The sequence below is a fragment of the Nelusetta ayraudi genome, unplaced genomic scaffold (genome assembly GCF_046127955.1).
Source record: "Nelusetta ayraudi isolate G7.1 ecotype Tasmania unplaced genomic scaffold, CSIRO-AGI_Nayr_v1 ptg000004l, whole genome shotgun sequence".
In the NCBI taxonomy this organism is placed as follows: Eukaryota; Metazoa; Chordata; class Actinopteri; order Tetraodontiformes; family Monacanthidae; genus Nelusetta; species Nelusetta ayraudi.
Window position 1 is genome coordinate 14,180,033 of NW_027466054.1, and position 18,224 is coordinate 14,198,256.

Below are 18,224 nucleotides of genomic sequence, written 5' to 3' on the forward strand. Positions count from 1 at the left end.
CAGCTTCCACTGGTTTCTTGGCATGCCATCATCTTGTAATAAGACAATGTCATTTACTTTGGCATTCCTTCTGTCTCTGCTCCATTTACTTCTTTCTTGCAGACTTAGCAAACACTCCTTTCGCCACCTGGTCCAGAACTCATTGGACAAGAACTGAACTCTCTTCCATCTCTTCTGAAGATAGAGATCTTCTTTTACAAAATCTCCAGGTGGTGGAGCAATGATTGACGATTTCATTGTCAATATATGGTTCGGCGTTAGGGGTTCTGGTCCCAATGGGTCATTTAGATGTTCTGTGGTCAGTGGTCGACTATTCACTATAGCCATCACTTCGTATAGGAATGTTCTTAAGGAAGTGCTGTCTAGTCTTCTAGCAGACTGATCCAAGATGGATGTGAGAACGCTTCTCACAGTACGAATCTGTCTTTCCCAGACACCACCCATGTGACTGGAAGCAGGTGGGTTCAGGATAAAGCTGCATCCAAGTTCTTTCACATGTTCTTGCTCTATTCCTTTCATCAATTCCTGGAACTCCTTGCGTGCACCCACAACATTTGTGCCTTGGTCACTTTGTAATTGACTCACATTGCCCCTGATAGCGATAAATCAGCGCAATGCATTAAGGAAGGCGTCAGTGGAAAGGTCATCTAACATCTCAATATGGATTGCTTGAGAACACATGCAGGTGAATAAAAGCCCATACTTCTTTTGCTCTTTCCTTCCATTCCTTACGTAAAATGGCCCGAAACAGTCCATACCACTGTATGTAAATGGGGGTGTGGCTTCAATCCTTTCTTCAGGAAGGTCGGCCATTTTTTGTTCCTGGTTATTCTTCCGTAGTTTTCTGCATTTAAAGCATTTGAAGATGACGGATGACACTTCACTACTACATCCCAGGATCCAAATCCCATTAGAGCGGATTTCATTGATGGTCATTCCTCGACCTTGATGTTGAACCTTCTCGTGGTAGTGCTTTATTAGCAGTCGAGACACATGATGTCCTTTTGGTAGGATAGCTGGGTGTTTGACATGTGGATGGAGTGCTGCTTGTGTCAGTCTCCCTCCAACCCTCAGAATACCATGGCTATCTATGAATGGGTTTAACTTGTGCAGCTTGTTTGACTTTATCTGTACTTCTTTCTTTTGTTTCAAAGACTTGATATCTTGACTGAACACTTCTTCTTGAACTACATGTATTATGAATTGTTCAGCATCCCTTCTTTCCTCAAGCGTTGTAGCTTCATTGGATCTTGTTTTCAGACCCTCCACTTCCCTTGCGAGACGTTTCAGTCTAGCCACGGCCTTTACCAGTCTCCGCCAATCCGAGAACCTTTCAAAGCGGTCTGACAGAGACCTCTCCTCCTTTGCTTTGGTTGTGTAAACCAGTACTTTTCTGACTTCTGGGTCCTCATCATTGAGCTCTCCCACCTTAATCTCTTCTTCTTTAGTAAGTTCGTTTTGCCACAAGAAACTGGGCCCTGTGAACCAGTTGGACTCTAGAAGCTCTTGTGTGGTGAGCCCACGAGAGGCATTGTCAGCCGGGTTGTTTACTGAGGCAACATAGTGCCACTGACTTGGCTCTGTGCTTGACTTGATCTGCTGGATATGGTTGGCAACGAATACATGGAACCGCCTTTCATCATTGTTAATGTACCCAAGGACAATCTTGGAATCGGTCCAAAAGTGTTCTTGCAGATCTTCCAATTCCATCTCCCTCTCCAGCAGATCACTTGTTCTTGTGGCTACTACTGCAGCTGACAGTTCTAGCCTTGGGATCGTTGTTATTTTCGTTGGCGCAACTTGCGCCTTCCCCATAACGAGAGCACAATGAACTTCTCCAGACTTGGAAACAACTCTGAGGTAAGAACACACTCCATAGCCAGAGACGCTAGCGTCGGAAAAATGATGAAGTTCATACTGCTGAACTTCCTTCGATGTAAGTGGCATGTAGCACCGTGGTATCGCTACCTTGGACAGATTGTGGAGGTCTTGCAACCACCTTTCCCAACACTGCTTGAGATCGTCATGAAGTGGCTCGTCCCATCCTACCTTGTCTTGACACATCCTTTGTAGGATCTGCTTACCTTTCAAAATGAAAGGTGCCACGAATCCAAGTGGATCATAAATCGAGGCTACTGTGGAAAGGACTCCTCTTCTTGTAAACGGATGTTCCTTTACCACCACTCTGAACTGGAACTTGTCTGAACTAATACACCATTGAACGCCGAGTGCACGTTCCATTTTGAGTTCTCCCAAGGCCATATCCAGATCAGTTGCACCTTCAGCACGTTCTTTCTTTGGGATTGTGTCAAGCACATTCTTGTTGTTTGTGATGAATTTGTGTAATCAGAGTTTACCAATGCTGCATAGATCTCTTGCCTCTTGAACAAGCTGAATAGCTTCTGCTTCGCTGTCTACACTTGTTAATCCGTCGTCAACATAAAAGTTGCGCTGAATAAACCTCACTGTAGCTTCACTAAAGTCACTTGCTCCTTCTGCAGCCATGTGCTTTAGCCCGTAGTTTGCACATCCTGGAGATGATGTGGCACCGAACAAGTGAACCTTCATGCGGAACACTGCTGGTGGAGCTTTCATATTACCTCCTTCCCACCACAGAAATCGGAGGTGGTCTTGATCCCTTGTAGCGACGTGAAACTGATGGAACATAAGTTCCACATCGCACATGACGGCAATCTGTCCTTTCCGGAAGCGACACAAAACCCTTACAAGGGTGTTTGTAAGGTCTGGTCCGGCGAGTAGATGTTCATTCAGTGATGTACCCTGGTACTTTGCTGAACAATCAAACACCACACGGATCTTTCTTTTCTTTTGGGGGTGGTAGACTCCATGGTGAGGGATATACCACACATTGTGATTGTTTATTTCATGTTCTGGGACCTTTTCAGCATCGCCTCTTGATATTATGTCCTCCATAAATTCCACATAATCATTGCGATATTGATCATCCCTTCTCAGTCGCTTTTCCAGGCATTTGAGACGATGTTCTGCGCATGCCTTGTTGTTCAGCAGACTTGGCCTCTCTTCCTTGAAAGGCAATGGCATTTCGTAGTGTCCGTTTGACTTTTGCTTGATGCCCTATTTTAGCTTTGCCAAGAATTTAATATCTTCTTGAGATATTGAAACTTCTTCACTGGTTCTCTCACTGAAATCTGACTCAAAGACTTTAAGTATGTCTGATGGGGTGATTATTTCTTTGACCTGGGTTCTACAAACAAACTGAACCTCAGATTTAAGTTCTGAGGAAAGCTTGGTAGCTGGTAGAACTTGCTTTACGATGATGCGGTGACTCACACCAATTTCGTCTTCATGGCTACAGTCGAGGTCAGTGTTGCTGCAGCCAATAATGCTCCAACCCAATGCAGACCTTTGTGCATAAGGCTGGTTTTCATCACCCATGATGACATCTCTGGGAAGTAAGGCTTGGGGACAATTATAGCCAATTACCAATCCAATTTCACAGTCAAGCTCAGGAGACATTTCATCTGCCAGATGTTCTAAGTAAGGCCAGGCCCTTGCTGTTGCGCTTGTGGGAATATGTGATCTATTTGATGGTATGTAATCTCTGGTGTATGATGTTGGAGGTTTGATTTTTGTGTCAGAGTTGATGCCTCTAACTTGCAGTCCCTGCACCTTTTGGCTGCTCACCACCTTTGTTTTTGAAGTCATTGTGGATACTTTGAGTTTCACTGGCTCTTTCTTGACGTGCAGTGTCTCAGCTGAATCCTTCCAAGATGAAGGTTGTGTCGCTTTGAGTATCAAGGAGAGCATACACAAGAACTTCCTTGTCTGGTTCTATAGATGTAGAGATGAAGACTGGCACAATTGATGAGGTATGGACGCCACTCTTCTCTCGCACAACTCTATTGGAGGTAGCCTGCTGTATTTCTGACGTTTTAGACTCTTGGCCTTTGTCTTCTTTGTTTTCATTTGACCTTTGGTGTTTGTTTCTTACTCCTTGTTCTTGAGCTTTCTTTTCACGTTCTCTATGTAGACATGTCAGATGACGTTTTCCACATGAATCACATACACTTCTGGATGTACAAGCTTTGGAGTTATGGCCAATTTTGAAGCAGCCAAAACATAACCCTTCCAGTTTTACATATTCAATTCTTTCTTCAACTGGTTTTTCCATTAATTTGCGACATCTATGGAGAGTATGGCCTTTTCTCTTACAAAAGGTGCATGTGATGCTTGTTTTCTCACTTGTACTTGTGGTGAAAGATCTAGCACTGATGTTATGGTTTCGTTGATACTTGGACTGTTCTCTTTCGATGGGCTTAGACCTTTCTTGATCAGTTGGTCTAATAGCGTGTAGTGATGGGATGGGATTGCATGCAATCCGAGCCTCCACATTGAGAAATCTGACAAAGTATCTGAAGTCGGGGAACATTTTGTGCTCATCTTAATAAAATGTAACAGCTCTATTCCAGCGTGCACTCAACCAGTCTGGCAATTTGATGGCAATTCTTTGATTTTCCACGCAATCATTAAGAGCTTGTAATCCTTGAACATATGGCATGGCTGATTCAACACTGCTCAGAAAATCCACAAACTCACGAAGGTGTTCGCTGTCTTTGGGGCCAATTTTATGCCATGAATGAATCTTGTCACGGTATGACTTGGCTATAATGAATGGATTACCAAATCTGTCCTCAAGAATAGCCCAGGCAGCACAGTAGGCAGTCTCTGAATAAACTTGCAGTCTGGCTTGTGCTGCATTGTGCTTTTTTAATTCCACAAGTCGTTCCACTTCTTTCCTTTTACCTTCCATTTTAAATTTTCGATCAGCACTTTCTGATAGAAACTGTGCTCTTTTTTTTTTTTTTTTAGCACTCTCTGCTTCAATTTCCTTTTCTTCAGCTTCTCTTTCAGCCTTTAAGATTGATCTTCAACCTCAAGTCTTTGAATTTCTTCCTCTTGTTGATGTTGTGCATTCATTATCTTTATTACTTCTTGTGTGGCTGCAACTTCGGCCGCTGCTTGTTTTGCACTGAGTGAAAGGATAGAAGAGTATCTGGATGCTTGGGAGGGAGTTTTTGAATTTCTTGTTTGAGTTGAGGAGATGCTGGACACTGAGCTGTCAAACACTGACTTGGCATCAGACCAAGATATGTCCTCTGCATCATTACCAGTGCAGAAGCATTCAGCCTTTTTATTTGCGATCCTAGTGAATGCCTGACATGTGTCGTTCATTCTCTGGATGTCAGGGTCAGGACTTGCAATGGCTCTTATTTCAAGGTAAGTATTGTCAATGTCTGCTTGGATGGTGTTGATTATATTTACAACCTCACCAATCAGGTCAGCAGCATCGTTATTCTTAATGGACCGTTTTAAGCCATTGATGTGATATTTCCATCTTCTGTACAACTTAGCAAAGTTCATGTTCAGATCTTGCGCTTTGTCATCTAACAAAGCGTTTCCTTTTTCAGTGAGTTTTCGTGTGCGTTCACTTCTTCTAATATTAGGAGGCTGTTGTGTGTTATCCACACTAACCTGATCTTGCTGCGATAAGGTGGTCTGCTTTGCATGGTCATCTTTATGAGAAGTGCACTTTCATTTGTGTGTGACATATTAAATGTTTATGGTGTTAAATCAGATGTGTTGAATGAAATTAAATGTTTTATATTGTCTAATATGTGCAAATGAAATAAAACCTTAGCTTAATCTTTGCATAAATGCACATTAAACACAACTGTGTTACAATAACAGCTCTTAGAATCAGTGAGAAATAAATGGCAATAAATTACAATAAAGGTAAAAGTAATTATGGCACAATCTTGTAACACTAAACACTCACTTGAAAAACAATACTCATATGCTAAACTTAAAATATCTTAAACCTTAATCAACTTGGAGAACAGTGAAAACATTTGCTAACATTTCAAAGAAGAACACAAAAGAAATGTAAGTGTAATGGAAACTTAATGGCAATTAGCAGAACTACTACGTTAAAAAAAAAAAAACACCTTCCTTAATGTGTTTGCTTGTATGCTTTGTCCGCTTGCCCTTGGATTTACACCATGCAGTTCTTAATGTGGTACCTCCTTTTCACAGCACATGGCCTGCAGCTAGTTCGTCTTCATATTGGAGCCTTCACCGATGTGACGAAGTGTTATACTATGCCGTCCAGTTGTTAGGAAACAAGACTCCAGTTCCTTCACAGATGTTTATTGAACACCGTAGAACTAAATGTTCAGACAAATACAAATAAACATTAGTTCTTACAATAATGAAAATTACTTTGCTTCGCATTTAAAGACATTTAATACAGACGATAAAACAAGCTAGTACTGACCACTTTAGCCTGCTTCTCAACCAACGGCAGTTATCCTCAAAGCTGTCCTCTCCCTCCCAGTGAGCGTGCCCGAACACAGACACTTCTCTCAACATACGGGCAAAAACTTATCCATTTTACCTTTTTTTAAAATATATATATTTATTCATTTATTTATATTTTACGCCCTGCGATGAACTGGCGACTTGTCCAGGGTGTCCCCTGCCTTCGCCCTATGACAGCTGGGATAGGCTCCAGCAGAACCCCGTGACCCTGAGCTTGGGACTAAGCGGGTATGGAAAATGAATGAATGAATGTATTTATATTTTACCAATTTACTAAACAATGAAATATTGTGTTTTTTCCCACCGGGTTACACAATAAATCACTGCATAAAGTCACAAAGTGATATTCTATTGGAGTTATGTTAGGCGCAAGACAGTTTGAATACATACTGGCGAGACTCAGATGCTGTCAGGGTACGGCTCAGGAACCACAAGCAGATTTTGACAGCAAGTACCTTTATTTTTATATCTACTGATTTCAGAGGGCAGAACTGGAATCCAAAAGCAGGCGGGGGTCAGTCACGGCGGCAGAACCGACTTCACGACAGGACAGGTCCACGGAGGAACTGAAACTGACGAGGAGAACTGTCATGACTAGGTTTAAGTTGGCGGAGTGATTGCTGCAGATGAGAAACAGGTGAGGAACAGGAGTGGCGGGAAAGCTTCTTGACAGGAACTCGACCAAATAAAGCAGTAGGGTGTTGAGAGTCTCGACCAGCAGAGGGAGACAGAAATGCTGCTGCTGGAGGGAATCCTGACAGATACAGCCTTGTAGTATCTGAATCTATGCATATGACATCATTTGAACTTATGTGTATGGCCTGATGTGAACTCAGCAGTGAACTGGCTGCACTTCTTCCCTAAGGGCGTCTCAGGGTCCATATATGGTCTTGTTGTTGCCAACGTCCACCAAATTGAAACCGGATGGCCATTGGGGGGTGCAACTATGGAATGTATACATTCTCCTCCACTCCCAGCATCTTCCTCCCTGGTTGCTGGGGGTATAAGAGGTGATGTGAACAAAGAATCATCGGAGTTGCTCACATCTGGCCCAGAGACATCCCCAGGCTTTCCATGGTGCCTGTCTGACTTTTGACTTCTTTGAAATAAACCAGTTTTTATACAACTAAGTCTGTGTCAGTGAAGACTCCTTCAACATCTACATCACCTGAATCCACCAGATGAATTCACCACAGCCTTTTATTGCCTTATTATTATCTATACTATTATTATTTCCTTCAGTTAAAAAATAACCCAATAGCAGTGTATGCACGTTGTATAATTTCTGGTAAGAGGTGTGCATGAGGAGGAAGTCATAAAGTAAAAATGATTTCTCAGAACATAAAATACAGACACACCTCTGTGTTTAGTGTTTATTAAAGAATGAAATATTGTGTTTTCCCTCACCGGGTTACACACATAGTAAAAAGTCACAAAGGCATATTCTCTTGGAATTATGTTAAGCACAAGACTGTTTGAATATGTACTGGTGAGACCCAGATACAATCTTCAATTGCATAATTTCCTTCAGTTAAAAAATAACCCAATAGCAGTGTATGCTTGTTGTGCAATCTCTTGATTAAGAATGACATTGATTAAAGTTTCTCAGAACATAAAATACAGACACACCAAGCTGACCTCATTGAGCTGCTCATGCACAAGGTTTAACTGCAAATATAATGATTGGTGGATCAAGTGAAGCACTGTGCTGACCAAGAACACCAAGTTTTCTTTAAAATTTTGTCAAACGTTAGTATCACAAACATGAGGGGACATTCCAACCTGTCGCAACTTTTTCTGAACTTTGCATTGACATAAAACCATAAAAAAAATTTGTGGGGAAATTACGGTCATAACTATATTGGATTACATTTCATGGCACTCAGTGGCACTGAAGTGAACAACACGTAATCAGTTTTCTAATCAGTTTAACACAAGGTACGATAAAGCTAAGGAGATGTGCAGCCCTCTTTAGTCTCCACCTTTCCTGTTTCCTGTCCCGTGACAGTTGAAATGTTATGTTCTTTTGTAAATCGCACACTTCACACTTCTTGAAGATCCACAAGGGAGCCACTGCACTAACAACTTATTGAGGTAGGTCAGCAGTTATTTCAAAATGAGCAATTAAAAATAAAAAATTTCCTTTGCAGTTGATAAAATATGTAATCAAAGCATGAAAAAGCAAGAAGCTCAAAAAAAGAAAAATCTTTGCTTGTTGGACCTCAACAAAAACATGGATTTTTCATCTTCTTAGAGGAAAAGAAACTTTTAAAATAAATTGTTAAAAATAGTTTTTTTTTTTGGATTGTTTTTTAGTTTTTGCTGATTGCTCCACCCTACGACTCTGAGATTTTTTGGTTTGGTTCGGTTGTTTTTTTAAAAAGAAATAATTTAGATTGAACGCATGTTATGTGGGCTAGTACATTTTTCTTTGTACATCTTTAAAATATTGTCTATCATTAGGAGGCTTTTGGATATTTAGATCATTTGATAAATGTAAATTTCCCTGTCGATGCCACCATGTATCTTTATTTATTTGTTTATTTTAAACAATGCCATATTGCTACTAAAAACAAACAAACTTCTCAAAAATTCTCAGAACCAAAATACATTAAAATGCTCCCACCTCCCACCATCTTCAGCTGCTTAACATTTACTTAACATAACTTTTTTTGTGTGTTCCAGATTAATCATGATGCCAATGCTGGGCTTTGCCCTGCTCACTTTAACATTATCAAGATGCACAGAGGCCTTTGTCCCCATTGGCGGGGGCACTTCAACCCATATTAGCATCACAGGAACGGCTCTGCTGGAGATAGTGAGGGAGACGTGTCGTGATGTTGTGGAAGATAGTGGTCATGAGTTTGAGCCAACGGTAAGATGCAAGATTCTCCCAGAATACAAAGAACAAACATCGCCACACCAACAGATGTGCACTATATTATTCAGGGTTGCTGCAACATCATTGGCAGCATTAAATATGAAAAACAAAATCAACTTTAAAGTTGCTTTTAATACCCACTGAGATACTTTTTCTCTACTTCTTATGAATTTACATTCTAGCTTAGTTAAATTTCTAAATCAGATCTGAGAATTTGCTCCGAGCGGTTTCTATTTTTGTTTTCTAAGCTTTTAATTATTTAGCTTTTTATGTAACGCCATTCTACTAAAGGGTCCATCCCCCGAGGAGTTGGTCTCGGCCTGTCTCGGCCCCACAGCAACAGGCGAAGTGTCTGGTGCCAAGTTTCATGTCGCTCTACAGGAAATTTATTCTCAGAATGGACTAGTAGACCGAGATTTTGCTGACAGGTTGGTCAGCTGGTACATCAGTCAATGCCATTTGTTTGGCCTACTACTGTACTATCTTCTATGCCAGGTAACAACAAAATATCTTTCAGTGCTCCACATCACTTTAACTCCGAGGCCTTCATTGAAGGACGAGCCCTGATCACCCAGGGCCTGGGAGTCATTAAGGCTAACGTTAAAAAGGAGAACTTCCAGGCTGCCAGGGAAACACTGGGGAGAGTCCTCCATACATTACAGGTAAGAACATCAGAGTGAAGGAAATGGGTAAAGCCCATTTTGTGTTTTTTTTTTTCAAATCCAGAGAGAAGAACATGCTGTGGCAAACAGTCATGAATGTATATTTAATAAAAAAAAAAATGGTTTGTGAAGGTCAGATATAAATGGGATATAACATACTGAAAGTTCATGCCATGTTGTGTGCAGAATATGGACATGATGATGTCATAGCTCCATATCATTCTCTGTTCTTATCAGGACTTCTACAGCCACAGTAACTGGGTGGAGCTGGGATACACTGACACGTACATCAACCTCATTAGGCCTGATCTGCCTCTGGAAAACATGGCAGGTTTGTGAGCATCAAGTAATTGCTACTACTGTGTAATTGCCACCACTCAACACAGTTGCTTGGTCTCTGTTGACGGCCTGTATGCCTGGTAACACAAGTCTCATCCTGCAGTGCTGTGCTTTCTCCACTCTGATTGTATATGTTCAACTGCTTTTGTGCTTGCATAGATGCTGAAACAGCCACTTGTAGCGACTGTGCCAGTGGCAATTGCCCCAATCCCATCCTCCCAAACATCCTGGCGGAGCAGATGCTGACGTCAGGCTACATGGGAATCTTCTCTGATGAAAAGCCCCAAGGTATCAATGGCAAACACTGCTGTCTTTCCACTGAATCATATTTCTCACCAAATACTGATTTTAAAATACTGATAGATTGCATTCAAATTTGTTTCTGCTGAGTACTGCTCTGTACCGTCTGTGAAGGTTCTCAGTCGTTGAGGTCATCGTAGTCTTGAAGATTAATTTAAAGGCAACCAAAAACCAGACCAGTTGCCTTTCATTTAATCTCACTGAAATGCTAATAAGCGCTGCTGTGAATGGTGAATATTGACCCGTTTCCTCTGTCCTGCATCAGGCAAATGCAGCCATGGAGGTGCAGGTGACATGACCAGCACAGTAATTCCTCGTGGAGGCATCAGCAAAGATGAGCGCCATGCAGATAATGGGGCATTCCACAGTCTAGCAGTGAATCTAGCTATAACTGCCACCGAAGAGCTTCTGGAGGACATTCGTGCAGCTGTTGGGCACAATGGATTTCTCAGGTATCTTGTTTGGATACAAAAACCTGCCCTGCTTTATGACCCAATTGTTCATATTTGCATCAACTGTCCCTTGCTGTCATTTTTTCACAGACTGGTTGGGATAGCCCGCTCCTCTGTTGTGTGCTTTGTGATTGACACCACTGGCAGTATGGGAGACGACATCGCTGAAGCTCGCGAAGTCATGAATGAAATCATTGACAGCAAAAAGGGAACACAGGATGAGCCATCTGAATATATACTCGTGCCCTTTAATGACCCAGGTAAGAAAAATACTTTAGATTTATCATCATGTTGTGGAAAATGTTGTTTGAATGATCAATGTGCAGCCAACAACACCTGAATGCTCCTCATCATTCTCTGTGATTTATATGCAGAGTTTGGACCTCTATACAGGACAACAGATGCTGAGGAGATTAAAAAGAAAATTGCTGATATCAAACCAAAGGGAGGAGGCGATATACCTGAGATGAGCCTATCAGGCCTCCAGGTACAAACTATAAAGAATAATATTGTTAGATTTATGGTAACTCCACTCAACAAACAAACAAAAAAACACAATAAGATGACAAAGTTTGTGTTTGTTGCAGTTGGCTCTCACTGGTGCTCCCAAGTATTCTAGCATCTATGTTTTTACTGATGCTCAAGCGAAAGACATTCATCTCAAGGACACTGTTATTGCTCTAATGAGGACCACCAAGTCAGTGGTAAATATTATCCGATATCTTCAAAATCACTGTCATCAAGCTTACTGCCTGCCTCCCCCTCCCACCAGGCCCTCCCCCAATTTATTCAATTTATCTTTTAACGTTAGGGACTAGGAAGTACAATCTGTCCGTCTATACATTTCTGCAGGTGTCCTTCTTCCTGACCAACATATTTAGTAGACGCCAACGTTCCCTCAGTATTGGCAGGCTTCAGGATTACAAAGACATGGCTTTGGCCTCTGGAGGCCAGGTCATTCAGGTGTCGAAAGGTCAGCTGCCTCAGGCCACAGACATCATCCTTGACACATCCACGTCAGCTTTGGTAGGACTGTTTTTTTTTCATATTTTAATTTTATAAATCAGTACCAAAAATAGAAACCAACATTACCCTTGGTGTTCAGGTAACAGTTCTTCAGCGAGACAGGAACCCTGGGAAAGAAGAGACCTTCCCCTTCTTGCTGGATGAATCTCTGAAAAATGTAACCATCTACATCACAGGAACATCAATTGCTTTCACCCTAACCAACCCTGCAGGTAGAAAATCACTATTGCGTTGAAACAAACAAAACAAACACAACTCGACACTAAGATTATTCAAATATGCTTACCTGTTTTATCTCAGGTGTGAGCCAAGGCCACAACCAGGCCAGTGGTGATCTGGGGACAATACAAACTGTGGGCAACCTCAGAAGAATTCGTCTCAGATCTGACCGGCAGTCAGGAAAATGGCAAATCAACATAAATTCAGGGCAACCCTACACTCTGAAGATCACAGGTGAGATTGGACAAGTTAGGTTTGGACAAAAAGGCAATAATTTCTTTATGAAAAATATGATTCATATTTTTATTATAATGCCAATAAATTTCCAAACTAAAGACATGTGAAAACAAATGTTGAGTGGGTTGGCCATTCGCACACTCTTGCTGACAAATTTCCTGGAATGCAGCGTTTTAACTTGCGTTCATAAGTATTGATAACAAAAATAAAACCATAAATGATGAAAATGTGTAAGCCAAGCCACATCATTTTCATTTTCCATTTTTCTGGCCACTGCATACAAACCATGTCCATCTATTGTGGAAGGGTTGTGCTCAGACTTGTTGACTCAGAAGTAAGACCCCAGATCAGCTACTTTTCAGCGTTGACTCACTCCAAGTGTTTATTTGTTCTTTCCAGGACAGAGCATGATTACCTTTATCTATGACTTTGTGGAACGCTTTGAAGGGCCCCACTCCAGTTATGCAGTCATCAGCGGGCGTCCACTCTCAGGTTTAGTACATCGTGTATAGCAAAGTTCATTCTTGGTATAGACAAATGCATAACGACTGCTGGTGAACAGCACAGCCACACAAGATTCTCATTGCTTGTGTAACTTTTACCACAATTAACTTCTTTGCTTTGAAAACCCATAGGTCAACCTGCCATGGTGATGCTCTCAATAATTGGAAGGAGAGGTCCATCCTCCCTGGACATCAGTGATGTTGGCTTAGTAATTGTATCTGGCCCTGAAACAGTTAGCAAAAGCAAAATTACTGACATGGGCAATGGAGAACTCTTGGTAACTGTGGATGCAGTTCCGGCTGGGGAATTTGTCTTGTCTCTGAAAGGGACTGACAGAATATCAAACACTGAATTCCAAAGGCAATCAACAACCCAGATGTCCATCTCCAAAGTCAATGTCCAGGTTGGTCTCTTGGTTGATATTTTGCATATGTAGATGCTTAGATCATATGCGGACATCTCATAAGGTGATTTTTCGCTTTACATATGTATAAAAAAAACAAAGGCTAAATTGTCTCTCTCTCTCTCCCCCCCCCTTTTCAATTTCCCACTAGGCTGCAGTTAAGAGCAATCTTGAACCAGGAAATGCTTTCACGCTTCCGTTCTCTGTCTTCACAACAGGCTCTGGTGGTGAATATACAATTAATGCCAAAAATGACAGAGATTTTATAATGCGTTTCCCAGAAAGGTGAGGAGAAACATGTAGAACAATTTAGTCGTCAGTCACCCCGTTCAAAAAAATATTTGAATGACCTTTTTAGTATCAAGTTGCAGTTTTTTTCAAACAACACAACTTAGCTTACTAATTAAAGCGTGTTCACATGTAATGCAAAACCAAATCTTCAGTACTTTGCTGGCGCATTGATTGTTGGAACCCACTCCTCAATCACCAGCACAGCTGTGGACTGGTTGGATTCATGTTAAACAATTACTGCTGTTTGTCTTCCCTGGCAGTCTTACAGTGACAACTGGAGAACGTGCAAACGCTACTTTAATCATCACTCCACCACCCAGCACACCTTCAGGAACAGATGTCACGCTGACTCTTGAAGCAAAGGCATCAAGTGGCGAAGACTCCAATTTTGTTGTTTTGAGATTTGCAGTTGTTACCAAGGTAAACACAGTAACCTCAGAGTACATACTGTTGAAGAGACTGAATCCCGAGAGCCAAGCATTTAATACGTGTTTACTTTGGGTTTTCTTATGGAGAAATTCATGCTGACTTTTTTAACTCCAATCTTGGATTTTCTCTCCAGGTGACTGATTTTGTTCCACCCGTCTGTAAAGTGGTTAACGTGGCTTCCAATGAATGCCCTCAAGATGCGTCTCTGTGCGGAAGCCACAACTGGGAGCTCACAGCCAACATTACAGATGAAAGTGGGATTGACAGTGTTTCGCTGCGCCAGGGCGGTGGAAACCTCACACACACGTTACTGGGTGCACCGGCTGTTCAAGTCAGTTACACAGCCTCTTGCTGCTCACCGATCCTTGATTTTTCAGCAGTGGATAAGGCTGGCAATGTGGGGAAGTGCTTTCACTCAATCGTAAGTAGCGATAGTCCTGTTTCTGCAATGTTGCTTTATACCTGTAGGATTGATGGAACTATTTTTTTCTTTTTTCAATTTTGCCTCTGTGCAGATCACAGATGACCTTCCACCCATGTGTGAAATCGTTAGTGTGAAGGCATTCAATTGTCCCAAAAATGCCTCTCAGTGTAACTCTCAGCATTGGGAGCTTAATGCCAACCTAACTGATGGAAAAGGAACTGGAATAAAGTCAATCTCACTGAGAGTGGGTGATGGTGACCTATCACACACCTCCCTGAGTTCCCCTGTTGTTCAGGCCCACTACAATGCTTCCTGCTGCATCCAAAGTGTTGAATTTGTGGCTGTGGATAAACTTGGCAATGAGGGAAAGTGTTCCTACACTGTTGTAAGTTCCTTCACTTTCATTGCAATTTGCACTCCAGCAGTAAGCTGAATATTTATTTAAAACAATTTTCCTTGTTGTCCTATCATTCTAGGTTGCAGATGAAGCTCCTCCGGTTTTTGAACTCCTCAATGTAATGTCAGATGATTGCCCCAAAGACATGTCTCAGTGTGGAACTCATCAGTGGGTGCTCACAGCCAACGTTGCTGATAGAAATGGGACAGGGATTGAGAAGGTGCTCTTAACTGTGGGCGACGGATACCTTAAACACACCTCCCTGAGTGATTCAGTGGTTCAACTTACATACAAAGCCTCCTGCTGTTCACTGGGTGTTGAAATCGTGGCAGTCGACCACTCTGGCAATGTAGGCACATTCCAGCATTCAGTTGTACCTTCTGCCAGCCCTCCTGCTTTGAGCTTGTCGCTGTCACTCTGGTTATGCTTGCTAATGTCAGCAGTCATAGGCCATCTTTGAGGGTGCTCAGATATCTGGGTTAAGCACACATGTAAACGATGCAGCAATGCAATTTTTTGACATGTAAAACTCCATTCTGTGGCACAAATCCAGAGCTAGCACGTTTGCCAATACTTGATTTTCCTACCCATGAAGCATGTCAAACATACCCAATTCAGCATTTTTTGTTTAAACCAAATACATTGTATAATTTTGTAAAAATACAGCCAAGTAGAAAAAACAATCACTCTCAAACTCCACAGAGGTGCAAGGCCCAGGCAACATGACAATGAAATAAGTAAATAAAAATGGCCAGCAACACTCAAGTGTCCATCAAAAAAAAAATTCTCACTGGCAGGCAACATGGATCAAAAAAGCATTTCGACAAGGTCTTCTTCAGTGTGTATGATCATGTCATCAGGTTGACTTTCATAATATACAATGTGGTGTGTTCCTTTTTTTTTTTCACTTTTACAGGAGCTGTATTGAACTGTGAAACAACATATGAGACAGAGTCTGGATAGATATTTTAAAAAAATGGACTGTTTTTTTTAATACTTGCAAAACTACATGGATTAACACACAATGTTGCCATTGTTCGATGAACTGGCCAAGCTGAAGTGCTTGACACTTTGCTAGATACCACTGCAAGAAAGTGTGAGCAATGCCAGCAGAGTTAATCTTTAACATATTACCACCATTTCTATTGCGCAATAAGTTACAATGCTACAATGAAACATTTACTCAGAGGGTTTAATCTATTACGTCTTTATTGTTTGACTGCATAGCTACAATGCTTGTGTGCTGTGTGGCCCTGAACCGCATCTCTGATAACTCGGTGCAACCCAAAGATTGTACGTTTGTTTGACGTCAATTAAAAGAACCAAACCAAAACATTACTTGTTGGTACAGTCATTATTTCTGACATTTTGGTGTGAGTGACTATAGCAGATGGATCAAGTTTAAAGCCATGCAGTGGAAGAGGGCTTCACAAATCTTTATGCACAGTCCTGAGATGTTTTTTCCAGGTACGCCGACTGTGTGAAATTCTTGGGACAGTGTGGGCAAGAATGTGTTTTCTCCCCAGTATGAATATATTTGTGCCTTTTAAGATTATTAAAGTCTAAAAACCCTTCTACCGGCAAGTCGTTTCTTGCCGGAAGTCTGACGATTTTGCCTATCAAAATTGTGCAGACTCCTCGCTCGCTCACTTTGGCTACATTTTGGTTTTAGGTCCTCGTTCTCCTTCTTGATCCTGAATATTTTGGCTTTCAGATCGCTGACCATAGATTTTAAAATTCTCGTAGTCTCAGCAATCGCAGTTTGTATCAGAGTTTCCATTATGACGGCGTACTTTGAAAGTCATTCGTTGACATTTTGGCTTGTTTCATTAAATCAGTAGCCTTGTTTGAGAAACAGTGTTGCGCGCGAGCTGAAGTTTAGGAGAAATACAACAGCCTTATGTGAGGGTCAATACACGCTTATTTCCAAGTACCCTCCTTTAGTGTTGAAGGCAGTTAGTCAAGAAGTACGTTATTGCCATCTATGGGACAGGAGGAGAAACGACCAAATTCGTTGCGGTTCTCCATGAACTACATGTGCTTTGAAGGCAGACAATCGGTTTACATTTCCACTTGATTCTTAAGTGTAAATAAACAAAATAATTTTTCTTGCAGTAGCCTGTAGTACATGACTTGGAACAAAATATTTCAATCTAGAAGTATACATTACAGAAATCCCTTCCATGTTTCTAACAGAAATGATAAGAGACATTTACTTACAGTTGATAAACTTCAAGCAAGATGAATTGGCTTGAAAAGCATCATGGATGACCATTTCAGTGCTGTGGTTGATACAGAAACTAGATTGGAATGATCCAAAGAACTGGAGATTTCTGAGTTTCCGCAGCTTGACATGCTGCGTGAGACCAAAGCCATTTAAAATGTCCAGAAAGTGACTTTGGATTTTGGGAAGTCAATATGGATGTTGAAATTACCATGGAGAATGGGTAGTGAGGTGAAGGACACAAGAGTGAAAAAGTCAGTTAATATGGTTAGGAATAATTGATTTTGGGAGGCCAGTAGATGATGACAACTGCAAGTGACTGATTTCAGACAAGGAAGTCTGAAAGCCAAAAGATGATGCGGTATCAGGGTGAAGGGCAAGGCAGTCATGGTAGATCACAGCATTGCCGCCTCTCCAACATAGTGAAAGGGAACCGTCCATCCTGCAATATCCGGTACCACTGTGGTGTGGTATAATTTAGTACAGTCTATATTTTTTTTTTTGTGTCAAGGTTCAGTGAGCCAAACCCCAGTTTATAGTCAGTTGTGAATCCTTTTAAAATTTAGCATTAATTTTGAAGAGATGGGGTAATGAATAACATTCATTGAGAGGCTTATGTTTTGAAGTCCAAGAGATAGATATTCGCGATAACCGCATATTGAGTTGAGTCACGTGACAGATGTTCAGAAGACATTTGCAATGCAGTGCTGGCATAACACAGAATTGCAGGAACTGCCAAAGATGGTCCAAATGTCTCAACATGATGATGGAGGCATCTCCCTCTCCCTCTCTCATATTGATTAATTGCAATTTGATACTGCCATTCTCTTACCTTGCGTTGCGTTCTATGTCCCACTTACCTCTGTCAAGGACCAATGAACAACTTGCAGATCCAGCAGCAGCTAGCTCCCATCACCGATGACCCACAGCTTGGCCGACTACCATGGTAACCAGGTAAGGATGTGCTTCACAGTGGCCAACTCTGGCATCCTCAGTGAAACGGCAGTAAAATCCAGCGCTGTCCTCAATGATAATCATCCTGATCTTTGACTGAATGCAACAACCGTTTTCTGCAT

General features: G+C 41.5%; 2 protein-coding genes across 2 annotated transcripts in view; both read left to right on the forward strand.

The window, feature by feature from the left end:
• LOC142895705 (von Willebrand factor A domain-containing protein 7-like) overlaps window positions 1–15,684 on the forward strand; it is a 38,194-nt gene extending 22,510 nt beyond the window's left edge. Inside the window, exon 21 of the mRNA XM_076036936.1 lies at window positions 15,627–15,684. The gene's annotated coding sequence lies outside the window, so the exon portion shown is untranslated. The remainder of the gene's footprint in view (window positions 1–15,626) is intronic.
• On the forward strand, window positions 8,303–15,495 carry LOC142895700 (uncharacterized). Its single transcript, XM_076036922.1, has 20 exons — window positions 8,303–8,454; window positions 9,046–9,235; window positions 9,533–9,669; window positions 9,759–9,903; window positions 10,141–10,234; window positions 10,402–10,530; window positions 10,808–10,994; window positions 11,085–11,254; window positions 11,369–11,481; window positions 11,582–11,698; window positions 11,847–12,020; window positions 12,100–12,232; window positions 12,321–12,473; window positions 12,876–12,968; window positions 13,112–13,383; window positions 13,535–13,668; window positions 13,935–14,094; window positions 14,237–14,524; window positions 14,619–14,912; window positions 15,004–15,495. Exons 2-20 carry the CDS (start codon window positions 9,053–9,055, stop codon window positions 15,382–15,384), a joined length of 3,357 nt encoding a protein of 1,118 aa, XP_075893037.1. The 5' UTR covers window positions 8,303–8,454; window positions 9,046–9,052; the 3' UTR covers window positions 15,385–15,495.
• Window positions 15,685–18,224: the final 2,540 nt, after the last annotated feature.